This window comes from Somniosus microcephalus, chromosome 10 (genome assembly GCF_052327205.1).
Source record: "Somniosus microcephalus isolate GS21.2 chromosome 10, FLI_Smic_1.0, whole genome shotgun sequence".
In the NCBI taxonomy this organism is placed as follows: domain Eukaryota; kingdom Metazoa; phylum Chordata; class Chondrichthyes; order Squaliformes; family Somniosidae; genus Somniosus; species Somniosus microcephalus.
Window position 1 is genome coordinate 134,514,534 of NC_140996.1, and position 27,881 is coordinate 134,542,414.

Consider the following 27,881-nt stretch of genomic DNA (forward strand, 5'->3'; position numbering starts at 1 on the left):
TTCTGCTTTCTTCACTGTTACTGTTTATAGATCCTTTCTCATCTTCTGATGCTGGTGATGAAGCCATTCCAAGCTTAAATCCTTTTCTTACGAAAGCTGATGAAGTTCTAAATACCACTGTCGCCTTCTCAGATGGTGTGACCTTTACTTCTAGGACGCATAGCCATGAAATGTTTGGTAAAAACCTAACTATTTAATTATAATTTCTACTTGGACAAGTTCAAATTTCCTTAATCTTTGAAACTTTTTTCAGTACTTCAAGAATTTGAATCTATGAACACATGCAATTTCTTGATTCTCCAGATCATTTCAATCCTTTTACTGAGCCAAGTTCTTCTGTTGCCACAAAATATGAATGCACTCCTCGGATAGACCGTTTTGTCTCAGGTACTCCGATGGAAAGTTTTTCCACCGCAATATCTATGTTTTCTCAAATCAGAAAACATAATGCACTACTTTTAAAAGTTATAATTGAAACAGAAATAAAAAAAATTCAAGTAATTGAACTAGGCCTGTTCCTTTCTAGTGAGTGAATAATCCAACCTATATAGCCATGATTCAGCACGTTTTTATGCATTTAAATTAATTTTACACAAGGTAAGAAGAGGGCAAGAAGTATAATTTTATTCAGAAGGTAGGTCAGTTCTTGAGCATTTGTTGAGTTTATTTACATTGGTTGGATTATTGATTCATTAGTTATAGATTTTTCATTAATTTATCCACCAATATAGTGTGTGTCTTACAGGAGGTGATGTTCTACTACATTTTACCTGTGATCAGTTTTTATTTGTTTGAGATGTCAAAACTGCATCATTATTTTAGATTGACTTTATATCTTCTGGAAAAGACTTGAAATCTACATGCTTCCCCGGATTGTTTTGTGTGTGCGTGTCTAAGCAACGTACTGTGCTGTAATAGCATCTCCGCATCACCACCTTCAGCAAATTGCATGCCCTCCAACTTCGGATCATATGCTGTACATACCATTTCCTATATAAATCGCAAATTCCACCCCGACATATTGGATTATTACTGGAGGGGTTGCAGCCAGAAAAGCACCCTTGTGCATATATTCTGGTCAGGCCCTGCCTTCAGCCATTCTGGAAGACTCGAAGTCTCATATTTTCTCGTGGCTTCCTAAGACATATATTATGTGAATATAAACTGGCACAGTAATTTTTTTAATTTTATTTGGCAATCTTGGATACTCTCTTATAGAATGTTAGTTTATCCCTGGCACAAGAAATACTCATTACTCGAGTTCCTAGAGTAACCCAGAGACTGTTTCTTCTCATTTGTTCTTCTTGGAAACTCAGATGAACTTCTGATTTGCCATCTGAGTTTTTTTAAATAAACACACCTGGATGTTTGGGCAAATGCGCTGGAGTTGGGTTTTATTTTATGCTGACTGGTTTAGTTGTCCATTTTATTCTTTATTCTAATTACACTCACAGTTTGAATTATATAATTGACAGTATTAAGATAGACAGTCTGAGACCATGGGAGAAGATTTCCTGTGTGCCAGGAATAGAGCTCACAATCTAGGCTGACAAGTGTCTTGCATTGTCAGAGGTGCCATCTTCCAGTTGATATGTTAAACTATCCCTCAGCAACATCCTCTCAGCTTCAAAACTTAGAAACATAGAAGATAGGAGCAGGAGTAGGCCATTCGGCCCCTCGAGCCTGCTCCTCCATTCAATGCAATCATGGCTGATCATCCAAATTCAGTACCCTGTCCCTGCTTTCTCCCCATAACACTTGATCACTTTAGCCTTAAGAAATATATCCAACTCCTTCTTGAATATATTTAATGAATTGTCCTCTACTGCCTTCTGTGCTAGAGAATTCCACAGGTTCACCACTCTCTGGGTGAAGAAATTCCTCCTTATCTCAGTCCTCAATGGCTTACCCCTTATCTTTAGACTGTGACCCCTAGTTCTGGACTCCCTGACCATCGGGAACATCCTTCCTGCATCTAGTCTGTCTAGTCTTGTTAGAATTTTATAAGTTTCAATGAGATCCCCTCTCATTCTTCTAAACTCCAGCGAGTACAAGCCCAATCGACACAATCTCTCCTCATACGTCATTCCTGCCATCACAGATATCAGCCTGGTGAATCTTCGCTGCACTCCTTCCATGGCAAGAACATCCTTCCTCAGATAAAGCGACCAAAACTGCACACAATACTCAAGATGTAGTCTCACCAAGGCCCTGTACAACTGCAGCAAGACATCATTGTTCTTGTACTCGAACCCTCTCGCTACGAAGGCCAACATACCATTTGCCTTCTTAACCGCCTGCTGCACCTGCATGCTTACCTTCAGCGACTGGTGCACAAGGACACCCAGGTCTCATTGCACTTCCCCTTCTCCCAATCTATTGCCATTCAGATAATAATCTGCCTCCTTGTTTTTGACACCAAAGTGGATAACCTTGCATTTATCCACGTTATATTGCTTCTGCCCAATCACCCAACCTGTCCAAATCATACTGGAGTTTCTCGGCATCCTCCTCACAGCACACACGCCCACCCAGCTTTGTGTCGTCTGCAAACTTGGAGATATTACATCTAGTTCCCTCGTCCAGATCATTAATATATATTGTGAATAGCTGGGGTCCAAGGACCGATCCCTGCGGTACCCCACTATTCACTGCCTGCCACTCGGAAAAAGAACCGTTTATTCCAACTCTTTGCTTTCTGCCTGCCAACCAGTTCTCTATCCAAGTCAATACCTTGCCCCCAATCCCATGTGCCTTAACTTTACACGCTAATCTCTTATGCGGGACCTTATCGAAAGCCTTCTGAAAGTCCAAATACACCACATCCACTAGTTCTCCCTTATCTATTTTACCAGTTACATCCTCAAAAAATTCCAGTAGATTAGTCAAGCACCTTTTGTAAATCCATGTTGACTTTGTCCGATCCAGTCACTGTTTTCCAAGTGCTCTGCTATTACTTCTTTTATAATGGACTCTAGCATTTTCCCCACTACCGATGTCAGGCTTACCGGTCTGTAATTCCCCGTTTTCTCTCTACCACCTCTTCTGAACAGTGGGGTAACATTAGCTACCCGCCAATCCATGGGTACTGTTCCAGAGTCTATCGAATTTTGGAAGATGACCAGCAATGCATCTACTATTTCTAGGGCCACTTCCTTAAGGACCCTAGGATGTAGATTATCAGGCCCTGGGGATTTATCGGCCTTCAATCCCGTCAATTTCTCTAACACCATTTCCCTACAAATACTGATTTCTATCAGTTCCTCCCTCTCATTAGACCCTATGTTCCCCGACATCTCTGGGAGGTTATTTGTGTCCTCCTTTGTGAAGACAGAACCAAAGTATGTATTTAATTGGTCTGCCATTTCTTTGTTCCCCATTATAAATTCCCCTGATTCTGACTGCAAGGGACCTACGCTTGACTTCACCAATCTTTTTCTTTTCACATATCTATAAAAGCTTTTACAGTCAGTTTTTATGCTTGCTGCAAGCTTACTCTCATACTCTATTTTCCCCCTCTTAATTAATCCCTTTGTCCTCCTTTGTTGAATCCTAAACTGCTCCCAATCCTCAGGTTTACTGCTTTTTCTGGCCAATTTATATGTCCTCTCCTTGGATCTTATGCTATCTCTAATTTCCCTTGTTAGCCACGGTTGAGTCACCCTTTTTGTTTTATTTTTATGCCAAACAGGGATGAACAAATTCTGTAGTTCATCCATGCGATCTTTGAATGTTTGCCATTGCCTATCCACCATCAACCCTTTGAGTGACATTCCCCAATCAATCCTACCCAACTCGCGCCTCATACCATCGTAGTTTCCTTTATTTAAATTCAGGACCCTAGTCTCTGAGTCAACTACTTCACTCTCCATCTTAATGAAGAATTCGATCATATTATGATCACTCCGACCCAAGGGGCCTCGCACAACAAGATTGCTAATTAATCCTTTCTCATTACATAATACCCAGGCTAAGATCCCCTGATCTCGAGTTGGTTCCTCGACATACTGGTCCAGGAAACCATCCCGTATACACTCCAGGAATTCCTCCTCCACAGTATTGTTACTAATTTGGTTAGCCCAATCTACATGTAGATTCAAGTCACCCATGAGAACTGCTGTGCCCTTATTGCACGCTTCTCTAATTTCCCTTTTAATGCCATCCCCGACCTCCGCATTACTGTTTGGAGGTCTATATACCACTGCCACTAACGTTTTCTGCCCCTTGGTATTTCTCAGTTCTACCCATACAGATTCCACATCATCAGAGTTAACATCCTTCCTTACAATTGTGTTAATCCCCTCTTTAACCAGCAATGCTACCCCACCTCCTTTTCCTTTCCTGAATATTGAATACCCCTGGATGTTGAGTTCCCAGCCTTGGCCACCCTGGAGCCATGTTTCCGTAATCCCAATCATATCGTATTCGTTTACCTCCTATTTGCGCAGCGAATTCATCCACCTTATTACGAATGCTCCTTTCATTAAGACACAAAGCCTTCAGGCTTGTTTTTTTAACGCTTAGATCTTTTAGAATTATTATTTACTGTGGCCATGTTTGATTTAAACCCTTGATTTCTCTGTCTGCCACTTTTGTTTTTCTCCTTCCTGTCTTTTGCTTTTATCCTCGTTTCCCTTTCCTCTGTCTCCCCGCTCAGTTTCCCAACCCCCTGCCATTTTAGTTTAAACCCTCCCCCAGAGCACTAGCAAACACTCCCCCTAGGACATCGGTCCCGGCCCTGCCCAGGTGCAAACCATCCGTTTTGTACTGGTCCCACCTCCCCCAGAACCGGTTCCAATGTCCCAGGAATTTGAATCCCTCCCCCTTGCACCATTCTTCTAGCCACGTATTCATCTGAAATATCCTTCTATTTCTACTCTGACTAGCACGCGGCACTGGTAGCAATCTTGAGATTACTACCTTTTGAGGTCCTATTTTTTAATTTACCTCCTAACCCCCTATATTCAGCTTTTAGGACCTCATCCCGGTTTTTACCTATATCGTTGGTACCTATATACACCACGACAACTGGCTGTTCACCCTCCCCTTCCAAGATGTTCTGTAGCCGCTCTGAGACGTCCTTGACCCTTGCACCAGGGAGGCAACACACCATCCTGGAGTCTCGTTTGCGGCCACAGGAACGCCTATCTATTCCCCTTACAATAGAATCCCCGATCAGTATAGCTCTCCACTCTTTCCTCCTGTCCTGTGCAGCAGAACCACCCCTGGTGCCAGGAAGTTGGCTGCTGCTGCCTTCCCCTGGTAAGCCATCCCCCCCCCCCATCAGTATCCAAAGTGGTATATCTGTTTGAGAGGGGGATGGCCACAGGGGACTCCTGCACTACCTGCCTGCACCTACTACTCTGCCTGTTGGTCACCCATTCCCTTTCTGCCTGTGCAACCTTTGCCTGCGGTGTGACCAACTGCTTAAACGTGATATCCATGACGTCCTCAGCATTGCGAATGGTCCAGTATGTATCTAATCGCAGTTCCTGTGCCGCAATGCGGTCTGCCAGTAGCTGCAGCTGGATACACTTCCTGCACACATGGTTGTCAGGGACACAGGAAGTGTCCCTGAGTTCCCACATAGTGCAGGAGGAACATACCACGGGACCGGGCTGTCCTGACATGACTTACCTTTTAATTTAATTTGAATTAAATTAATTCAAATCAATCCCACCAATCTACAATTTAATGATATACTCACGGGCCCTTGTTTACCAGCAGTCCCCGCTACACCACAGAGACCCTAGAAACTATAAACCACAAAAAAATGCTTGACCATCCATCCTCGCCCCCATCTGTAATCTCACTTTCCCTGCCAAGGTCTTCCAACATGTTGCCTCCATGCCCATCTCTCCCAATTTCCTTTTATTTAAGTCTCTCCAGTCCAGTTTCCGCCCTTCTCGTGGCACCAAAATGAACCTAGCTAAAGTCACAAATGACAACCTTTTTGATTGTTTTCCTTGTGCTCTAACCCTTCTCCTCGTCCTCAACCTTTGTGCAGTGTTCATTATAGTTGACCATGCCCCTCTCCTCCATTGTCCTCCTTCATAGAATAAATATAGAAGTTTACAGCAGAGAAGGAAGCCATTTGGTCTGTTTGTGTACTGGCTCTTTGCTAGAGCAACTCAATGCTAATCTCACTGCTTAGCTTTCTCCCCACAGCTTGTATCTTCCTCAACTTCAAATGTTTATCTGCTCTTCCTTTTAAAAGATGCACTGGTCTCGTCCTCATACTCCTTAAATCTCTTCTTAGCCTTTTCTGCTGCAAGGGAAATAGTCCCAGTATCTCAAACCTCTCTGCATAGCTATGGCTTCTCATACCTAGTATCATCCTAGTGAATTTATACTCTGGTCTCTATGGCTTCGAAGCTCTTTTATAATGGTGTCTAAAGCTGCACGCAATACTCTAACTGACTTGTGATAACTTTGTACAAAGTTATCACAACAGCTGGAATTTTCAGAGGTAAGAACGGGTGGGTTGGAGGTGTGGGGGAAGTGAAAGTTATACAAATGTAAAACCCGACCTCGGCCCGCCCACTTTCACCTTTCACTCTGGGGGAGGGGGGCGCGGTGCGGGCTGCCAACCCGCTGCCAGGAGGTGGGTTGGCAATTTAAGTATAATGAGGCCTGAAGCTTCTACTTTAACTTTGCAGGTTTTACTGCAGGCAGCCGGGGATCCCAGGGTCCAGGATTCCCAGTGGCTGCAACGAGGCGGCCTTAGCCTCGGAGGAGCAATTCCTGTGGGCCGGGAGGAGCAGGAGTGCTTGCTCCCAGCCCCTCAAGCTACCCCACCCCCCCCCCCCCCCTGTATCACATCTCTGCCCTGGGGTCGGGGGTCAGATCCTCTCCCCAGGCTTGGAACCCCCGCCCCCTGTGACCTCCTTGTCTGTGTTCCCCGCACGACTGGAAGCCAGTCTATCAATCAGGCTGACTTTGGGGCGGGGAACCCACCCTTCACGTCACACGCACGAACTTCTGGGTTTCCCGGGCCCTCCCCCACCATGCGGGTGGGACCCAGGAAAATCCAGTCCATCTTGGAGTCTATGCCCTTAATTATAAAACCTAAAATTTTTATGGCCTTTTTAATGGCATTATCTGCATGCACTCTCATTTGCACCCTTTTTTCCTCCTTGAATGCATCACGTCATACTTCTCTACATAAAATTGCAAGTGCCTCTTGTCTGCCTATTCTTTCTGTGTCCTGAAGTCTTTTGCAGTTCTCAGTATATGACAAACCCTTTTATTGTTGTGCCATCTATTCCACGCGACCTTCTGACTGTCATTGTGCTGCTTGTGCAACATCTAAAAGAAAAGAAAGACTTGCATTTATATAACACCTTTCACAACCACCGGAGGTCCCAAAGCGCTTTACAGCCAATTAAGTACTTTTTGAAGCATAGTCACTGTTGTAATGTAGGAAACGCAGCAGCCAATTTGCGCACAGCAGGTTCCCACAAACAACAATATGAGAATGACCAGAGAATCTGTTTTTTAATGATGTTGATTGAGGGATAAATATTGGCTAGGACACCGGGGATAACTCTCCTGCTCTTATTTGAAATATGGGATCTTTTACGTCCACCTGAGAAGAGTAGATGGGACCTCGCTTTAACGTTTCATCCAAAAGACGTCCTGGATGAGTCAAAACTACTTCAAGCTCAACATCATGAAGTGTTCAATTTAAATCCATGTACTTGTCTATAAATTCTCCATGACTTTGCGCCACCTTTATCGTTGCAATCCTTCCAGCCATCTGTTCCTCCTGAATGCTCCAGTCCTCTCACTCCAGTTTGTTGTGTAGTTGTCTCCACCCTTTGATGCACCATTGCTGATGGAGCCTTCAGCTGTCTTCGTGCTACTGGAGCTCCCTACGCAAACCTCTTTCCTTTTTTAAAAACCTCCTCAACCTTCTCTCTCTGACCTACATTTGATCACCCCACTTAATTTCCCTCGTGGCTTGGTTTCCTTTTTTATTACACCTATTTTTGAGGCACCTTGGAATGTTTCTTGTGTTAAAGACAATTGTTTAAAGGCAAATTGTTATTATTGAAGATTCCATAATCAAAGAAGCACCGGGCGTTCTCTTGTAATTCTGGTCAACATTCTTCCCTCAACCAACACCAGCAAAAAGAAAAACATGAACTGGCCATCCATCTCGCTTGTTGTTTGTGGGGCCCTGCTATCTGCAAATTGGCTGTTGTTTTGACTACAGAGCAAGTGTCTAAACTTCAAAAGTAGTTACTTGGATGTGAAGTGTTAAATACATTAAAATAAATTTTTTCTCATTCTCTTATCTTTCCTTTTTCTTTCTCTTTCACCCTCTCTTTCTTTCTCTCCCCCTCCCTGTCTCACTCTGCCTCTCTCCCCCTCTCGCACTCCGCCTCTTTCTCTCCCTCTTTCTCTGCCCGCCCCCTCCCCCCCGCTTTTGAACATAAGGACATCAGGAGCAGGAGTTGGCCAATCGGCCCCTCGAGCCTGCTCCGCCATTCAATAAGATCATGGCTGATCCAATCTTGGCCTCAACACCACTTTCCCGCTCTCTCCCCATACCGATTGACTCCCTTGTAGTTCAAATGTCTGTCAATCTCCGCCTTGAATATATTCAATGACTCCGTCTCCACAGCTCTCTGGGGTAGAGATTTCCAAAGATTCACGACCCTCAGAGAAGAAATTCCTCCTCATCTTTGCCTTAAATGGGCGATCCCTTATTCTGAAACTATGCCCCCTAGTTCTAGATACCCCCACGAGGGGAAACATCCTCTCGGCATCTATCCTGTCAAGCCCCCTCAGAATCTTATGTTTCAATAATATCACCTCTCATTCTTCTAAACTCCAATGAGTATAGGCTCAACCTTTCATCCTATGTCAACCCCTTCATCCCAGGAATCAACCTAGTGAACCTTCTCTGCACTGTCTCCAATGCAAGTATATCCTTCCTTAAATATGGAGACCAAAACTGTATGCAGTACTCCAGGTGCGGTCTCGCCAGCGCCCTGTAAAGTTGCATCAAAACTTCTCTACTTTTATACTCCATACCCCTTGCAATAAAGGCCAACATTACATTAGCCTTCCTAATTACTTGCTGTACCTGCAAGCTAACTTTTTGTGTTTCATGTATTAGGACCCCCAGATCCCTTTGTACCGCAGCATTTTGTAGTCTCGCTCTAATTAAATAATTTGCTTTTTCATTCTTCCTTCCAACGTGGATAACCTCACATTTTCCCACATTATACTCCATCTGCCAATTTTTTGCCCACTCACTTAACCTATCTATATCCCTTTGCAGACTCTGTGTCCTCCTCAAAACTTGCTAATCCACCTATCTTTGTATCATCAGCAACTTTAGCTACAGTACACTTGGTCCCTTCATCCAAGTCATTAATATAGATTGTAAATAGTTGAGGCCCCAGCACTGATGCCTGTGGCACCCCACTAGTTATTGATTGCCAGCTGGAAAATGACCCATTTATCCTGATTTTCTGTTAACCAATCCCCTATCCATGCCAATATATTACCCCAACCCCATGCGCTCTTATCTTGTGCAGTAACCTTTTATGTGGCACCTTATTGAATGCCTTCTGGAAATCCAAATACACTACATCTACTGGTTCCCCTTTATCCACCCTGTTACATCCTCAAAGAACTCTAGCAAATTTGTCAAACACAATTTCCCCTTCATAAAACCATGTTGACTCTGCTTGATTGTCTTATGATTTTCTAAATGTCCTATTATTGCACCTCCTTAATGAATTCCAGCATTTTCCCAATGACAGATGTTAGGCTAACTGGCCTATAGTTTCCTGCTTTCTGTCTCCCTCCTTTCTTGAATAGTGGCGTTACATTTGCGGTTTTCCAATCTGCTAGGACCTCTCCAGAATCCAGGGAATTTTGGTAGATTACGACCAACACATCCATTATCTCTGCGGCCACTTCTTTTAAGACCCTAGGATGCAGGCCATCAGGTCCAGGGGTCTTGTCGGTCTTTAGCCCCATTAGTTTGCCTAGTACTTTTTCCTCTAATGAGAGAGATTGTTTTAAGTTCCTCCCTCCCTATAGCCCCTCGATTATCTATTATTATTAGGATGTTTTTAGTGTCTTCTACTGTGAAGACCGATCCAAAATAATTGTTGAGTCTCTGCCATTTCTCTCTTTCCCATTTATTAATTCCCCAGTCTCATCCTCTATGGGACCAACGTTTACTTTAGCAGCTACTCCTTTTTATATACCTGTAAAAGCTCTTACTGTCTGTTTTTATATTATTTGCTAGTTTATTCTAATACTCTATCTTTTCCCTCTCTATAATTTTTTTTCCAATCCTCTGGCCTATCACTAATCTTCGCAACATTGTATGCCTTTTCTTTTAATTTGATACCATCCTTAACTTACTTAAGTTAGCCACGGATGGTGCATCCTTCTCATAGAGCCTTTCTTTCTCACTGGAATATACCTGTGCTGAGATTTATGAAATATCTCCTTAAATGTCTGCCACTGCTGATCTATCGTCTTACCCTTTAATCTATTTTCCCAGTCCACTTTAGCCAATTCTGTCCTCATACCCTTGTAATTGCCTTTATTTAAGTTTAGGACAATAGTTTCAGACCCAAGTTCTGCCATGCTATGATCACTCTTTCCTAGGGGATCCTTTACTATGAGATCATTAATCCTGTCTCATTACACATTACCAGATCTAAAATAGCCTGCTCCCTGGTTGGTTCCTCAAGGTATTGCTCTAAGAAACCATTCGAAATACACTCTGAACTTGTCCTCAAGGCTACCCTTGCCAATTTGATTTGTCCAATCTATATGATGATTAAAATTGCGCATGATTATTGCAGTACCTTTCTTACAAGCCACTGTTATTTCTTGATTTATACTCTGTCCTACAGTATAGCTACTGTCAGGGGGCCTACAGACTACTTCCACCAGTGACTTCTTACCTTTTACTATTTCTTATCTCCACCCAAACTGATTCTACATCTTGAGCTTCTGAGCCAATATCATTCCTCACCACTGCAGTGATCTCATCCTTTATTAACAGAGCTACCCCACCTCCTTTTCCTTTCTGCCTATCCTTCTGAAATGTCAAATACCCCTGAATATTCAGTTCCCAGCCTTGGTCACCTTGCAGCCACGTCACTGTAATGGCTGTCCGATCATACCCATTTATTTCTATTTGTGCCGTCAACTCCTCTATCTTGTTACGAATGCTGCATGCATTTAGATAAAGAGCCTTTAATTTTATCTCATCATTTTTCCTTACTCCGACTCTCTTTTCTGGTGCACTCTTCTGCTTGTATGTTCTGCCCCTTCCTGATACATTTTGGTTATCATTACCCCTGTCGTTGCCTTGCACTATTGCTGCCGCCTTTCTCTTTGCCTTCCTAAATAACCCTTCACCTGAACCCCCTGTCTTCTATTATAAATAAAAACAGAAAATGCTGGAAATACACAGCAGGTCAGGCAGCATCTGTGGAGAGAGAAACAGAGTTAACGTTTCAGGCCGATGACCCTTCGTCAGAACTGGAAAAAGCTGGAGATGGAACAGGTTTTTAAGCGAGAGGGGGGAGGGGAGGAAAGAACAAAAGGGAAGGTCTGTGATGGGATGGAAAGCAGGTGAGATTAAGAGATGGTGCAAAGCAAAAGGAGATGGTAATGGGACAAGTTAAGAAACAAAAGATGGCTCTAGATGAAGTGTAAATGGCTCTGGCAGAATGAAAGACAGTTGCCATGTGGGGGAGAGAGAGAGGAAAAAAATTAAATAAATAAATGGGGGGGAAAGAATAGGGGCAGAGGTTATGGTCTGAAATTGTTGAACTCTTGCGTTGAATCCAGGAGGCTGTAAAGTGCCTAATTGAAAGATGAGGTGCTATTCTTCGAGCTTATGTTGAGCTTCATTGGAACAGTGTAAGAGGCCGAGGATGGTGAGGTCTGAGTGGGAGTGGAGCGGAGAATTAAAGTGACAGGTGACTGGAAGCTCGGGGTCACAGAATGGAGGTGTTCCGCAAAGCGGTTACCCAATCTGTGTTTGGTCTCCCCAATGTAGAGACGACAACATCGTGAGCAGCGAATACAGTATACTAAATTGCAAGAAGTACAGGTAAATCGCTGTTTCGCCTGGAAGGAGTGTTTGGGGCCCTGGACAATGGGAAGGGTGGAGGTAAAAGGGCATGTGTTGCATCTCCTGCGCTTGCACGGGAAGGTGCCAGGGGAAGGGGTGATTGAGGCGTGGACCAGGGTGTCGCGGAGGGAGCGGTCCCTTCGGAATGCTGAAAGGGGAGGTGAGGGGAAGATGTGTTTGGTGGTGGGATCACGCTGGAGATGGCGGAGGATGATCCGTTGAATGTGGAGGCTGGTGGGGTGAAAGGCGAGGACAAGGGGAACCCTATCGTGGTTCCAGGAGGGAGGGGGTGAAAGCAGAAGTGCGGAAAATAGAACGGACACGGGCGAGGGCCGTGTCAACCACAGTAGAGGGGAATCCTCGGTTGAGGAAAAAGGAAGACATTTCGGAAGCACTAGTATGGAAGGTGGCATCGTCAGAGCAGATGCGGCGGAGACTGAGCAACTGGGAGAATGGAATAGAGTCCTTCAGGAAGCGGGTGGGAGGAAGTGTAGTCCAGGTAGCTATGGGAGTGAGTGGGCTGGTAGTGAATGTTTGTCAACAGCCTATCCCCAGAGATGGAGACTGAGAAGTCGAGGAAGGGAAGGGAAAAGTCTGAGATGGACCATGTGAAGGTGAGGGAAGGGTGGAAATTTGTTTTTCCACTTAGTGCACAAAGGAAGATTTCACTCTCCTCATCCTCTCCCCGTTACTATAGAGATCTCATTATAATCAAATATTTTCTCAACAATTGGCTACCACCTTGTTTTGGTCATTTCTTTCAACAATCTTCAAGGGCTGCACCTTAAAACTAAATATTGGACTTTTATTTCCATTTACAGTTTAGTCTAGTACAAATATATTCTGTGTTTGGTATGTACTGTTGGGTTTTATAGTTGAAAGCTGGTAAAAGTGAGGATCATCGGCATTTTTTTTTTTTTAATTTAAGAGGCATCTGAGACCCAAAATGAGAAAATGCTAGAATATGGTCAGGTGAAATAAGCTTCTAAACTGTTTGCCTTAAGTAGTCTGACATATCCAGTGCAAATACTGGTATTACTGTTTTAGGAATTAATTATCAATGTATTTATGCCTGAAGCACAGCTTGAATTGTAGTTATAGGTTAGTAAGTCATGGTTAAAAATTGAGCATCAATTTTTGCTGTGCATTTTAGTTGGTTTAATACTATCATAACATGTAACTAACAAATAAATAATTAATCAATTTTGTACTATTTCTACTTGTATTCAGTCTTCAGTTCTCTGCTCAGTAACATCTGCTTATCTTTCTGTCCTTTTTCTTTGCACAATTTATCTGTCAGATTCCTTCTGTGGCCCTCCAGCCTATTCTAATGCTTCCCAGTTTAGAACTGAGCCCCCTGCTGTAGCTGGTCTATTTGCAGGTAGGTTTTACATTGTTGTTTGTTCTGAAAGTGCTGTTAGGTTGAGTCTTTTAAGTTTTGTTTATTGTGCACTGAATTACTGAGTGTTTTCATTTGCATGTGAAATAGGCCAAGGTGTCCAAAGATTTCAATAACTTGTTTTGAATAATTTACTACTTAATGTACAAAAATAAGATGTTTTAATTAAGTGCTGTCTTGGTACTTCAAGGAATATATTCCCCACTCCCTAAATAAACATACCAGAACCTGCACACGTCCTGACTCTAGCAATACTGTAACATTTAGATGGAATACCAAACCTGAGATGTTACATTTTTTATGTTGCATTCAGCTGCTTAAAATGCTAGCCCTGTGCTATTCAGTGTGTAAATCATCAACAAATTCTCCCACATTTTTAATCAAAACTTAGTCTGTTTGTGAATGTAATATGCTTTAAGAGTAAGATTAAACTGTGTTGTTGGACAGGTCACTATAAATGTTTGAATAGTAAAATAAAAAAAGGCCCGTCATTGCACTGAGAAAATACGCAAGTCCATACCCCTTCATCGATTTAACATGCCAAATTATATTCGCGGCAACGGTGGGGAGGTTTCCCCTGGCACCTAATTCTGCTTGGCACTTGCATAACTTGGGCATACTGCACACAGCATGATTTCTAGGGAAGCTCAGGTGATAGCCTTGTGAAAAATGGCAAAGTTAATGGTATCTTGTGATCATTAGGGCTTTCACTACAATCTTATCAGGTTGTGTTGGTACCACAATGATATATTTGTCATGTAACTGAAGCGCAAAATGACATTTGTGGAAAATTGCAAAGTGAACTTCCTGCATTTTTTTCTCTCAAACAATTAATTCTAGACTGTTTCCAAGTTAATCTATAAAAGTGCTTTGTAATGTGCCTTCAGTAACAACTTTAAGCAGAAAATGAAATGTATAGCTTAGGTGGAAATAGAACAATGGCTCCAATTAGTTGTCCATCCTTAACCTTCCCAGAAGAAAAAGACAGTGTTTGTGAAGTTGTTGAATGCCCTGTTTCTGCTGTAAATCAAGCATATGACTTGAGTGATTCTGACCAATTAGATGACCGTGATGATAGTACTGCTTCTTAAAGAAGTTCCTATTTCTAAAATTGATTGGTAAGAATTTGGAATTTTCTTTCTTGAATTGATATTTGAAGTATTTTAGCTTTTAAGCATATAAAGTGATTAATCTTCCTGGCTACCTGGTGTAAAATCACTTCTTAAAATAACGAGTGTTGCAGTGAGAGTTGCTCTCATTAACAGAATATTGCATTACATAGAATTTACAGCACAGAAACAAGCCATTCGACCAAACTGGTCTGTGCCGGAGCTTATGCTTCACACGAGTCTCTTTTTCCTCCCCCTGCATCATCTAGCCTTATCTGCATATCTTCGATTGCTTTCTCCCTCATGTACTTATCTAGCTTCCCCTTAAAGGCATCTATACTATTCGCTTCAACTACTCCATGTGGTAGCAAGTTCCACATTCTAACCAAGCCGGCTGCCTTATTTAGACAGGTAGTGTGTAAATACAAAAACCCACGGTTTACTGACTGGAGTATGAATCTGTCATGATGAAAATTTAGCAAAGGCATTGTAGGGGCTCCTGATGCTAACAATTCTTGCTTTTAAACATGGAGATACAGTTATGCAGTCTTACTTGCTGCACCGAGAGATTTCATATCTGTATCATGATCAACTTTACATTAGTAACTTTATTCTGGTATGAACTCTTTACTGGTAGTTGTAATGCTGAATTAAGCTACATGCATAACGACCATCCAGATTTTGAGGGCGAGTCTGCATTAGTGGCTGAAAATCCATTTTCTTGCTGCTATTTGAAGTGATTCCAACTGCTCATATATTGTAGGTGGGAATTTTGGCAAAAACAGAAACTCCTTGCCCACAGCATGCAGTGGCCAAAATAACTTCACATAACAGCACAACTCGGGGAGGGAAAGGAAGAGGGGAAAAGCTGGAAACAGTGACTTGGGGAGGAGGCCAAGTGGGGCGCAGTCAGGAACAGTGCTTTATGGGGAGAAAAGTGGTACGAAAGCAGGAGGGGCAGGGTGGGGAAATGAGATGAACGATGTGGAGAATGACTGGGACTTTTACTTCAAAAAACACAAGATTTTGTTATGAGTGCTACTACAGTAAATGTGAGTGAGCTGTTTCTACAGAAAGTATTGTTTAATGTTGGTTCGTGGTAGAAACAATATAGCCAAGCGAAAATAGTCACTTAAAATACTAAATTTGGTTCATGCATTGAGACAAAACTCTCTGTTCTGATTGGTATAAGAACAAGAGTATTCAACAGAGTTGTGAAGTTCATTTTTGTTGTTGAATTATCTGCTCTAATATAGCCATGCTTCTTGTATTTTTAGGATTCAATCCCTCACTTGCTACTCAGGCACCATCATCAGCAAGCCTTAATGTTGACTTCGAGTCTGTATTTGGGACTAAATCAACTTCCACAACTAATAGCATCATTGATTCTGGTGGTAAGAATAACTTCATTATGTGGAGTGCCACAAACTTGTCAGATCTTGTATTTGTACATTAATGAGATTTATGTACTGTAATTGACATCTAATATTTGAATGTAAAACACGATTTATATATTTCCCTCATTTGTTCAGTATCCACAACAAATAGGATTTGCTGTCATCCATGGAGGAGGGGGGAAGGAAATTATCACCCAGGAACCCTATCCTTTTAAGAAATTTGTACTTTTGCACTGCTGTTTTGATCTTCCCCAACTCCTTTCTGTATATAAGGCCTCATTCTGGACTGCACCCTTTGTTGTTTTGATTGAGAAGTGTTAAGGTTGGATTCTCTAGAATCCTTGTGAATGATGCAGTGAGACTCACTCTCTCTCTCTCTATAGAAACCACCTAGATTAGTGGAGTTTCAGCGACAGTCTGTAGCACTTAGCCTGGTATGGTCGGATATTACTGTATATACTCACTATTAGACTGGAATTGATGTCTCTATTTGTTGCTAAAAGGGGTGTCGAATTGTAACTAGTCTGCTGTAACATGTTTAACCAACTGAGGCACGTGCATATGTATTAACAAGATAGCTGGCTGATCTCACGATTAGGCATGGGTATCTGCAAGAAGTACTGAACTTTTCAGAAACCCTGACTTGTCGAACTGAAAATGATCTCGGCTAAAGTTGAAGTGGTTTGGAACATGCCTAATGGCCTTGCTTTTAAAGGATCCTGACTGAGTTACCCTTGTTAATAGAAGACTAGAAGTGGCTTTTGTTTAATTATTGACTCTTTGCATTCACTTGATACTTAATCAAGTTCAAGCATTCAGTTGCGCTTCTTCCTGTCTTCTGTTTGTGTTACTATTGCTTAGCTTCAGCGTTCTACCACTCTGGCCTGTTCCCGAGTCCCCCTGCTACTACTACTGCCAGCCCATGGTTGAATCTTGCTTGCCAGTGCCATTTTCAACAGTATTTGCAGAAACAGTGAATTAAATTGCTCATTATTATGACCATCAAATTGGCAATTACGGGAAACAGAAGGCTGATGTTAGTTTTCTAATAGCATTTGTTCATTGGGAAATTAAAATTTTGGTTAAAAATTAATTTTAAGTGATCAAAGTAGTTGTATGATGATATGGCCAGCTGGTGAATTTGTGTTTTCCTACAGTTGTAAGTATTACAAAATATTTTACCGGTAAATTTGTAAAGCAGTTAAAATGTGTAGTGGCTTTTGTTCCATTGCTGCTTCCCAGTCTCCTTATAATCTGCTGTGGCTCCCAACTATACTGCTGTACTACTACTTTCGTATGATGGGAAAGCTTACAATAGGATTTCTAGTTTGGATGGCCTCCTGAGTGAAGAAATGCAGTGCCTCCCGTAGCAAATCTTAGTGGGCAGGTTGATGTGAAGTGTTCCATGGTCTGCGACTCATGGCCACAGTCGCACTTCGGGTCGTCCCTCATCTTCCACTTGTGGAGCAGGTGGCCGCGTCGTCCATTCCCTGTGCGGATTTGGTTGAGCGCTGTCATAGAAACATCGAAGATAGGAGCAGGAGTAGGCCATTCGGCCCCTCGAGCCTGCTCCGCCATTCAATGCAATCATGGCTGATTATCCAAATTCAGTACCCTGTCCCTGCTTTCTCCCCATATCCCTTGATCCCTTTAGCCTTAAGAAATATATCCAACTGCTTCTTGAATATATTTAATGAATTGGCCTCTACTGCCTTCTGTGGTAGAGAATTCCACAGGTTCACCACTCCCTGGGTGAAGAAATTCCTCCTCATTTCTGTCCTAAATGGCTTACCCCTTCTCCTTTAGACTATGACCCCTGGTTCTGGACTCCCCGACCACCGGGAACATCCTTCCTGCATCTAGTCTGTCCAGTCCTGTAGGAATTTTATAAGTTTTAATGAGATCCCCTCTCCTTCTTCTAAACTCCAGCGAGTATAAGCCCAATCTCTCCTCGTACGTCATTCCTGCCATCCCAGATATCAGCCTGGTGAATCTTCGCTGAACTCCCTCCATGGCAAGAACATCCTTCCTCAGATAAGGCGACCAAAACTGCACACAATACTCAAGATGTGGTCTCACCAAGGCCCTGTACAACTGGAGCAAGACATCCTTGTTCCTGTACTCAAACCCTCTCGCTACGAAGGCCAACATACCATTTGCACCTGCATGCTTCCGCGACTGGTGCACAAGGACACCCAGGTCTCGTTGCACTTCCCCTTCTCCCAATCTATTGCCATTCAGATAATCTGCCTTCCTGTTTTTGACACCAAAGTGGATAACCTCGCATTTATCCACGTTGTATTGCATCTGCCGTGCTTCTGCCCAATCACCCAACCTGTCCAAATATACTGGAGTTTCTCGGCATCCTCCTCATAGCACACACGCCCACCCAGCTTTGTGTCGTCTGCAAATTTGGAGATATTAATCTAGTTCCCTTGTCTAGATCATTACTATATATATTGTGAATAGCTGGGGTCCAATGACCAATCCCTGCGGTACCCCACTAGTCACTGCCTGCCACTCGGAAAAAGACCCGTTTATTCCAACTCTTTGCTTTCTGTCTGCCAACCAGCTCTCCATCCAAGTCAATATCTTGCCCCCAATCCCATGTGCCTTAACTTTACATGCTAATCTCTTATGCGGGATCTTATCGAAAGCCTTTTGAAAGTCCAAATACACCACATCCACTGGTTCTCCCTTATCTATTTTACCAGTTACATCCTCAAAAAAAAATTCCAGTAGATTAGTCAAGCACGATTTACCTTTTGTAAATCCATGTTGACTTTGTCTGATCCTGTCACTGTTTTCCAAGTGCTCTGCTATTACATCTTTTATAATGGACTCGAGCAATTTCCCCACTACCGATGTCAGGCTTACCGGTCTGTAATTCCCCATTTTCTCTCTACCACCTTTTTTGAATAGTGGGGTAACATTAGCTACCCTCCAATCCATGGGTACTGTTCCAGATTCCATTGAATGTTGGAAGATGATCAGCAATGCATCTACTATTTCTAGGGCCACTTCCTTAAGTACCTTAGGATGTAGATTATCAGGCCCTGGGGATTTATTGGCCTTCAATCCCGTCAATTTCCCTAACACCATTTCCCTACAAATACTGATTTCATTCAGTTCCTCCCTCTCATCAGACCCTATGTTCCCCGACATCTCTGGGAGGTTATTTGTGTCCTCCTTTGTGAAGACAGAACCAAAATATGTATTTAATTGGTCTGCCATTTCTTTGTTCCCCATTATAAATTCCCCTGATTCTGACTGCAAGGGACCTACGCTTGACTTCACCAATCTTTTTCTCTTCCCATATCTATAAAAGCTTTTACAGTCAGTTTTTATGTTCCCTGCAAGCTTACTCTCATACTCTATTTTCCCCTTCTTAATTAATCCCTTTGTCCTCCTTTGTTGAATCCTAAACTGCTCCCAATCCTCAGGTTTACTGCTTTTTCTGGCCAATTTATATGTCCTCTCTTTGGATCTTATGCTATCCCTAATTTCCCTTGTTAGCCACGGTTGAGTCACCTTTTTTTTAATGCCAAACTACAATGAACAAATTCTGTAGTTCATCCATGTGGTCTTTAAATGTTTGCCATTGCCTATCCACCATCAACCCTTTGAGTGACATTCCCCAATCAATCCTACCCAACTCTTGCCTCATACCATCGTAGTTTCCTTTATTTAAATTCAGGACCTTAGTCTCTGAGTCAACTACTTCATTCTCCATCTTAATGAAGAATTCGATCATATTATGATCGCTCCGACCCAAGGGGCCTCGTACAACAAGATTGCTAATTAATCCTTTCTCATTACATAATACCCAGTCTAGGATGGCCTGATCTCTAGTTGGTTCCTCGACATATTGGTCCAGGAAACCATCCCGTAAACACTCCAGGAATTCCTCCTCCACAGTATTGTTAGTAATTTGGTTAGCCCAATCTATATGTAGATTAAAGTCACCCATGATGACTGCTGTGTCCTTATTGCACACTTCTCTAATTTCCCTTTTAATGCCATCCCCCACCTTCGCATTACTGTTTGGAGGTCTATATACCACTCCCACTAACGTTTTCTGCCCCTTGGTATTTCTCAGTTCTACCCATATAGATTCCACATCAGAGCTAATATCCTTCCTTACAATTGTGTTAATCCCCTCTTTAACCAGCAATGCTACCCCACCTCCCTTTCCTTTTTGCTTATCTTTCTTGAATATTGAATACCCCTGGATGTTGAATTCCCAGCCTTGGCCACCCTGGAGCCATGTTTCCATAATCCCAATCAAATCATATTCGTTTACCTCTATTTGTGCAGCTAATTCATCCACCTTATTACGAATGCTCCTCGCATTAAGACACAAAGCCTTCAGGCTTGGTTTTTTTAACGCTCTTAGACCTATTAGAATTATTATTTACTGTGGCCATGTTTGATTTAAACTGTTGATTTCTCTGACTGCCACTTTTGTTTTTCTCCTTCCTATCCTTTGCTTTTATCCTTGTTTTCCTTTCCTCTGTCTCCCTGCTCAGGTTCCCAACCCCCTGCCATTTTAGTTTAAACCCTCCCCCAGAGCACTAGCAAACACTCCCCCTAGGACATCGGTCCCGGCCTTGCCCAGATGCAAACCGTCCGGTTTGTACTGGTCCCACCTCCCCCAGAACCGGTTCCAATGTCCGAGGAATTTGAATCCCTCCCCCTTGCACCATTCCTCTAGCCACCTATTCATCTGAAATATCCTTCTATTTCTACTCTGACTAGCACGTGGCACTGGTAGCAATCCTGAGATTACTACCTTTTGAGGACCTATTTTTAAATTTACCTCCTAACTTCCTATATTCAGCTTTTAGGACCGCATCCTGTGTTTTTTACCTATATCGTTGGTACCTATATGCACCACGACAACTGGCTGTCCACTGTCTTCGAGGGAGATCAAAGCCAGGGACCTCTGCTGTTGTCAGTTGGTTCTTTATGTTGCATGTGTCCCACAATTCTGTCCATCTGGATAGTGGGTTGATTTCAGCTGCATGAATATTGGCTGCTGTTTCCTTGTATGGCCGGCGCGATTTTAAGCGCTTTCGTGGTGGGTTTTTGAAGTCTTTGTGAACGTGAAGGTCGATGTTGCTTGTGATCTTTTTCATCTCCTGGAGCATGGTGGTGTTGCAGCGAATGGCAGGCGGGTCAGTGTGGGACAGCATCGGGAGCCACTCAGTTGGAGTGGACTTAAGCGTCCCTGACACCATCCTCATGGCGCCATTTAGCCACACATCCACGATCCTTGTGTGGTGGCTGCAGGACCAGGAGACAGAGCTGTATTCTGCAGCAGAGTAGCTTAGGGCCACTGTTGCGGTGCGAAGTGTTCTGGCTGTGCTCCCCCATGACATTCCAGTGAGGTACATTTCTCTGATGCATTCTTCTCTCTCTCTAAACTATATTTGCACTGCTGTTGGGTCTAGCTTCCTGAACTCTGCAGTTGTGGCAGATTGGGAAAGGTTGCTCCATAACTGATGGCAAACAGATGTTTACTCATTGGTGGATTTATGTCTGCCCAGCCCACAAAGTTCAAGAAGCCAAAACTAACGAAGTATAGTTTTAAGTGCATGATTAGAAAATACAACATCAGGGCTGGGACTTCATCAGCTGCATATGGCCCAGATGCTGTTGTTTGGATGTCCTAGTCCCTGTTCAACATTTTAACCTGGTGCTGCTTGGATTTGTTGTGTTTTAAACATTTGGTGTGTTGCATTGTTTGTGTTGTCAATGTTGGCTGCTGCTTGTCAAAGTGTGTAGTTTGAAACAGGACTTTGTATGCACCAACAGAGATGGGGAACATGACCTGACCAAATATAGCAGTGTTTCTTCGAGTTGGTGTTCCCAGGTGATTTCCCTTCTCTGCCACCATGGATGATGTGCATGTGCGCACGTGTAATATGTTCTTTGAGGCACATGATTAATATACTTAAATTATTGACCCTTTTGTTATCGAGCCTGTTCCCTCCATGCACGTGCGCACATGTGAAAATGAATCAGTTTTTTTGCAGGAACAGGAATTCTGCAGAACAATGCAGTTGTTTGCATCCGAACAATGCAGTTGTTTGCATCCAGAGAACGTGACTTTCAGAAACTGCATTACTTTAGCAAGCCAGAGTAAAGGCATGGTAGAATTTGCTGCAGCAAAGTGCAAGTTGTATAATATCATAGTTAACTTTGGCTCAGAACTGATTACCTTAACAACCAAAAATGTTTTCCAATACCTTTTAAAAGGAACTGTTTAAAGTGAAATCATGCTCCATTCTGATGGCTGCTGTCTACATTAATATGTTTAAAAATTGTGAATTAAAAAAAATTGAGCTATTGTTGGGTACAAAATATTGAAAGTGTTCTTTGTATTAACGAGAAGCTAATTAGTGCCCTGAATTTCCATTTAATTAGTTCAGTGGCATTGGAGTTGAAATATTTATTGCCCCAGTTAATTAATAATGACACCATTCAGTTGCTGTATTCAAAAGTACAAAGATTTGGGGAATGTGGAAGAGGGAGAGTGTTTCTCTCAGTCACGGCTATTTATGCCTCAGTTTTATTTTTACATTGTACAGCAGTAAACTTGTGAAAGTTCTAGTGACATATGTTGTAATTGTATCTAAACATCTCAGTTTTTATTTGAAGTACTGCTCGCAAAATTATTTAATCACCAGCAATATTATATAATTTTTCCTTTTTGGCTAGTCTAGTTCTTTTCCTGCATGCAGCACTACTGGTCTATTCCTGCATGCTGCTGCACTGAGTTTTTACTAAGTATGGCTGAAAGAAGAAACATACTATTGGTTAATACTTTTTGGATCCTCTTTTGGTAGATATGTAATCAGTAAATATGTATTTTAATTGCATTTTGTGGCTTGTTTTATAAACATTACATTATTCTAATTTTTTTTCCACCATCTATACGTATGGGTCCTTGGCTTTGCTTGGCATGCTTGAATGGGTGAGTTGGGATTTCAACATTTCAATCTTGATTGGTAAAATGTAAGTGTTGTGATGTCCTAGCAATATTTTGTTTTGTGTTCTAATTGTAATGCATTACTGACCTCCAAAGACTTTGACGGATTAGGTGGACTCCTGAAACCAACTGTAGCTTTGCAGAGTCAGACTCAACCAACTTCAAAGCAGCAGCCAGGCAAGCTAGTCGGAGAGGATTTGGATTCATCACTGGCTAACCTTGTAGGCAGTAAGTATTTTACTGATGTGCACAGTTATGTTTTTATCAATGTTATTTCTTGAGTGCAGATTAAGTAACAGAAGTCAATTTCATGTATTGCAGACTTGGGAATCAGAAATGGATCTGCTAAAAAGCAAGTACCAATCCTTTATGCATGTTTGTCAAAGCAGCCAAGACCTTTTTATAGGTTCCCTTTTGAAGTAGAACTCTAGTGAATATGTAGAATATTTTGCAGTGCGTAGCATGTTCTTATGTGTGCACAAATGGGAAGATGGAATCTCAAAACAACTTTTTGATTTGAAAAATGTTAATTAGCCCCTTTGGTACTTGGGTGATTATTGTATAATATATCTCTCGATAAGCGATCGCTAACACATTACTTGTAATTGTCAAGGTATTTGATACCTCTTTGAATGAAAAATTAACACTGACTTTAGAATGCCAAAGTGGTGATATAGCTGGATTACCATGTTTTAGTGACCTAAGTTGCAGTAGATTCTACAGGTTAACACTTTTGTGTTTGAATTTAACTATTGCAATGCTACATGAATTCATTTTCTGCTTCCCTTGTGTGCTTTTTCCCACTTAGCTTTGTTTCTAAATTTTCACTTGCTTGAATAGTAAATGCCAAGAAACAGAAATAAAAATGCACCTTAAAATTAATAAATAAAAGGCAGAAATCTAGTCACTCTTTCAGTATATTTAAAATATGTTATACCATTGTTCAGGGATGACTATACCTGGGAACTTTACCCAGTGGTTTTTAAAGCTGCTTTATCCTGGTGTGTATAATGTCCAAGAAACTGAATCACTTGACTCATCTTAATACTTGTTGAGTTGAATTTATATGACTGTCCTGTTGCATTATGGGATTTGCTAAACATAAAAGTCAACAGGACTGTTTTATATCACTCAAGCAAAGGCTACCTTCGCAGTAGTTCAGAAAATGTACCTATTTTGCATGCCAATCTGCATCAGTGGTCTTTATCGTTATGGCAGAACAATCTATCGTTTAATATGATTATGAATGAGTTTGAAGACACCATGTTCAGTGAGATGCCACTAATCATAGCTGCATAGTCTGGCTTCATTTTATATCTGTAACCACAATTTCTTTGCCTGAAATGGTCGATGACTTTTTATTGTCTGTTGTCTAGTTTGGTCTGTTACATGATTGGCTCAGTCAGGTAACGGTGTGAGAGAAATATGCATATTATAGGCATTGTGATCCCTGATAAATAATTACAGTGCAGAATCATTGATTAAATAATGTCCTTTGCCTAAGAAGTGATCTTCATTGGAACCAGCCTGGGGAAAGGAAATTGACTGGAGGAACCAACTGGCAACCAAAGCTTGCTCCTACTACTACCTGGAATCCTGCTACAATGGTAAGTTATGAATTATTACAGTAAGCCTCAGGGATTTTTCTGTTTGATTTTCTGTGAGTAAGGAAAGGGTAGTTGGACTTTTTTATTACTGGCATGAGTTTTTTATTACTGGTATGAGTTTTGTTAATGTATATACAAATTTGATTCCTGAAGAGAATAATTGCAGTGGCATTTGTGAAATGTCACAAAGCAAATGAGAATAATTCACTACTGATTGCATCAAAATGCAAATCAACTTACTAAAGGTTAATATTCATAATTCTCAAAATGTGACCAGTTAAGTGTTTTGAAATGTTAGCCAGTTTTTGTTTGAATTCAAGAATATTCAGTTAATTTATTGTATATACTTTGGTTTCTAAAATTGAAAATTATAAAATGGTATATGCTCTAAATTTTTGCCTTTTTACAAACTGGTGATCTCATCAGCTTTATCCTTTGGTGGGTCCTTGGGGATTTCTGAGGTAAACTCCTAGGAGATGTACCGTTGTTTTTCCTCCACTATACCAATCAAGTGGAAGCATTTTGCTTGCACAAGCCATTGCCCATGTTAGCAGGGACGTTGACTCCATTGCCTTGAAAAATATATAGATATAGAAAAATTATTTCTGTAATACAAGTACCTCTAAGACATAAACAGTAGCTACCTCTGCCATACTCTGGCGCTTACACTGTCTAGATACAGATTTCTCGCGCTTTTACCTTTATTAGCTTACATTTTGTTTAAATCAGTAACAAATTACAGCTCAACAGGTGGGCACCACAGCAATCAACAAACAGGAATCCAAAACCACCAATCGTTTTAAGTTTTTTTTAAAAGCCAAAAACTACAAACCAACTATGTCAGCAATAACTGCCATTAAAAGAAAGAAGTCAAATTAATGCAATCTCTCCAAATAGGTTTGTAAATGCTGGGCACCATTTTTTTTTTTCAGTTAGCTGACAAAACAAATCAAAGAATAGAATTTCTAACGTAACACATTTAAAATGATAAATTTCCATAAACTTTCCCATAAAATTTCCATGGTCCTGATTGGAATTGTGCTAGATAAATACAAATTCTTTAATTTAAAAAAAAAAAAAAAAAAAATTTGAGAAAGACAGACAGATAAACATCACAACAGTGCTCCAGACCCCAGACTACTTGTGACAAACAGCATGAGAAATCTTACTAGTCTTTTATAGTAAAATTGTAAATGTAAAAGCTGATGGAAAGCCCATTTTATCTGAAAGCAAAATGCATCCTTTATCAGCATGGTAAAATAGCCTCTCCTTTCTGAAGAGGTGGGGTTGTTTGGAGAGCGACAAAGTGTGAGTACACTTTTTTGTAGAAAAATTCTGTTGTGTATAATTTGATGGCAAAAGGATAAAATTTCCTGAAGTTTGTAGATGTGGAAATAAGTAATGTTAATCTGTGTGTTCTTAAATATGAGAATAAGTAACCACCAGTGACTCTCATCATTAAAGGGTTTTCTATGTACTGTAATATTTTTTAGATTTGCTAAGTTCTGTTGTGTTTTGTGAATCCTGTTTGGGAACTCAAAAGTACCTTGCGCAGTATTTTTTGTGCTGGATGTATAGAACTACAGTTCAGAAGGCAAAGTCCTTCATGAACTCTACCAGATTATTTAACAGTTGATTCACTCTACTTTTCAAAAACACGTTCATCAGGGGCCAGGTTTAGCATCTTGTCCAAAATTTACATTAAGATCCTGCCAGCTTTTATGTTGTGACCTCCAGAAACACTCCGTACCCATTGTGGACATGAGTGAGACAGCACACCAACTAGGTCATGAGTAAGAGTGAAGCTGTGTCACAGCCTGAATCAATTGAATGTTGTCTTTAACACTGGCTCAGGTGTCTAACCCACTAAGGACCATCTTCCCTGGGGGGAGGCAGGTAACATAGAAACATAGAGGGCTTGGATTCTTCCCACTTGGCTACAGGTAACCCTTTAAGCCAGTGCCTTAATAGATAGTAATAAGCTGCATGGTTTTAGCTGTTTAACCTCCAGCAGTAGCCTTCACACCAGAGAATCCCTTGGCAGTAGATATGCCAGCCTGCCCTGCCTGGTCTTGGAAAAGTGGGTTGTGTCCATATGGGGAAAGGTTGTGGTCTCTATATTGAGCAAACAGAAACCATACAGGTTGGTGTAGATTTCTCAGTAACTTGATTTGCAGCCCCTTAACCATGGTGATGGGTTTCTCTATCTGTCACTCGACTAACCAGACATAAAATCAGTACTGCTTAGAAAGGTCAAGAAAAGCTTGGAGATGAAGAGAGATGCAAAGATGACAGAGGAGGAAGAAAACAAAGTGTGCAGGACAAATTTTTATTTTTGTTTGTGAGCACTGTTATGACAGATCATCAATAATCTTAACATTATAAAGGTAGTTTCTAAGACTAAATTCTTTCCAACTTGTGGATTTTTTTTAAAAGGATAAGTTCTATTCTTGTAAAACCAGTATGTTGATTTGCCCTCCTCTAATATCATGAGCAATGTATTGACTAATTAATTGTCAAGAGCCCAGTCTAACTAAAATTTTTTGCATTATGCAATTGTTTCCTTTGAAAAGCAGAATGGCATGCATTTTCCTCAATACGTAAGTGAAATAAACAATTTTACCGTAAAGCTGGCATGCTGTTGCCAATCACTATTGAGTTGAAACTACTTGCAGCTGTTATGTTTTTCATCTGCTGTAATCTTGGTGTTCTGGACCTGCTGCCACCAGCTTAAATCTTAAATTCTACAAATTCACCCTTTGATGATGGCATGAAAACAAGTTTTTATATATATATAATATATATATATATATACTTTTTTTTTCTTCTCTCCTACACTTTATTTTTCTTTCCCATTTCCCCAGTTAGATTTAGTGTGTGTGTGGCTTCATGAACTCTTCTTCATATGTGAAGAAACTGCCAAAGTAGCTATAATGCATGGATTGCACTTTCTTTTAAGTCTATTTTGGCAATAGCCTGATACTGAATACTTATGGTTGCATAGGGCATTTGGTAAAGTCTATGCCAATTGTGGCTATTATACCTAAATATCAACTTTAGGCCTCAGTTTAAAAAATGGTCTGCCACAGACATGTTTTCCAATTCTACTTATCTTTCGTTATGTTGAGACTGTATAGATTTACAATGTAGGTATCCATTTCCCTAGTGACTTCATTGCTAAACTAAGGAAACCTTTTCGGATTTGTTAAAATATTTTTATAGTTTATGGTAAATTGAAGCAGGTACCAGTT

The 27,881-nt window shown here is 41.3% G+C and overlaps 1 protein-coding gene across 17 annotated transcripts in view; it reads left to right on the forward strand.

The window, feature by feature from the left end:
* Positions 1-27,881, forward strand: part of picalma (phosphatidylinositol binding clathrin assembly protein a) — a 140,601-nt gene that overhangs the window by 93,036 nt on the left and 19,684 nt on the right. For 4 of the 17 annotated variants that reach the window (XM_085998822.1, XM_085998820.1, XM_085998826.1 and 1 more), the window contains 7 exons: positions 31-177; positions 304-387; positions 13,425-13,505; positions 15,910-16,026; positions 23,120-23,251; positions 23,345-23,375; positions 24,528-24,630. In XM_085998822.1, coding sequence (XP_085854948.1) covers positions 31-177; positions 304-387; positions 13,425-13,505; positions 15,910-16,026; positions 23,120-23,251; positions 23,345-23,375; positions 24,528-24,630 — 695 coding nt within the window. The remainder of the gene's footprint in view (positions 1-30; positions 178-303; positions 388-13,424; positions 13,506-15,909; positions 16,027-23,119; positions 23,252-23,344; positions 23,376-24,527; positions 24,631-27,881) is intronic. The other 13 variants (XM_085998835.1, XM_085998821.1, XM_085998836.1 and 10 more) reach the window with 11 other exon arrangements.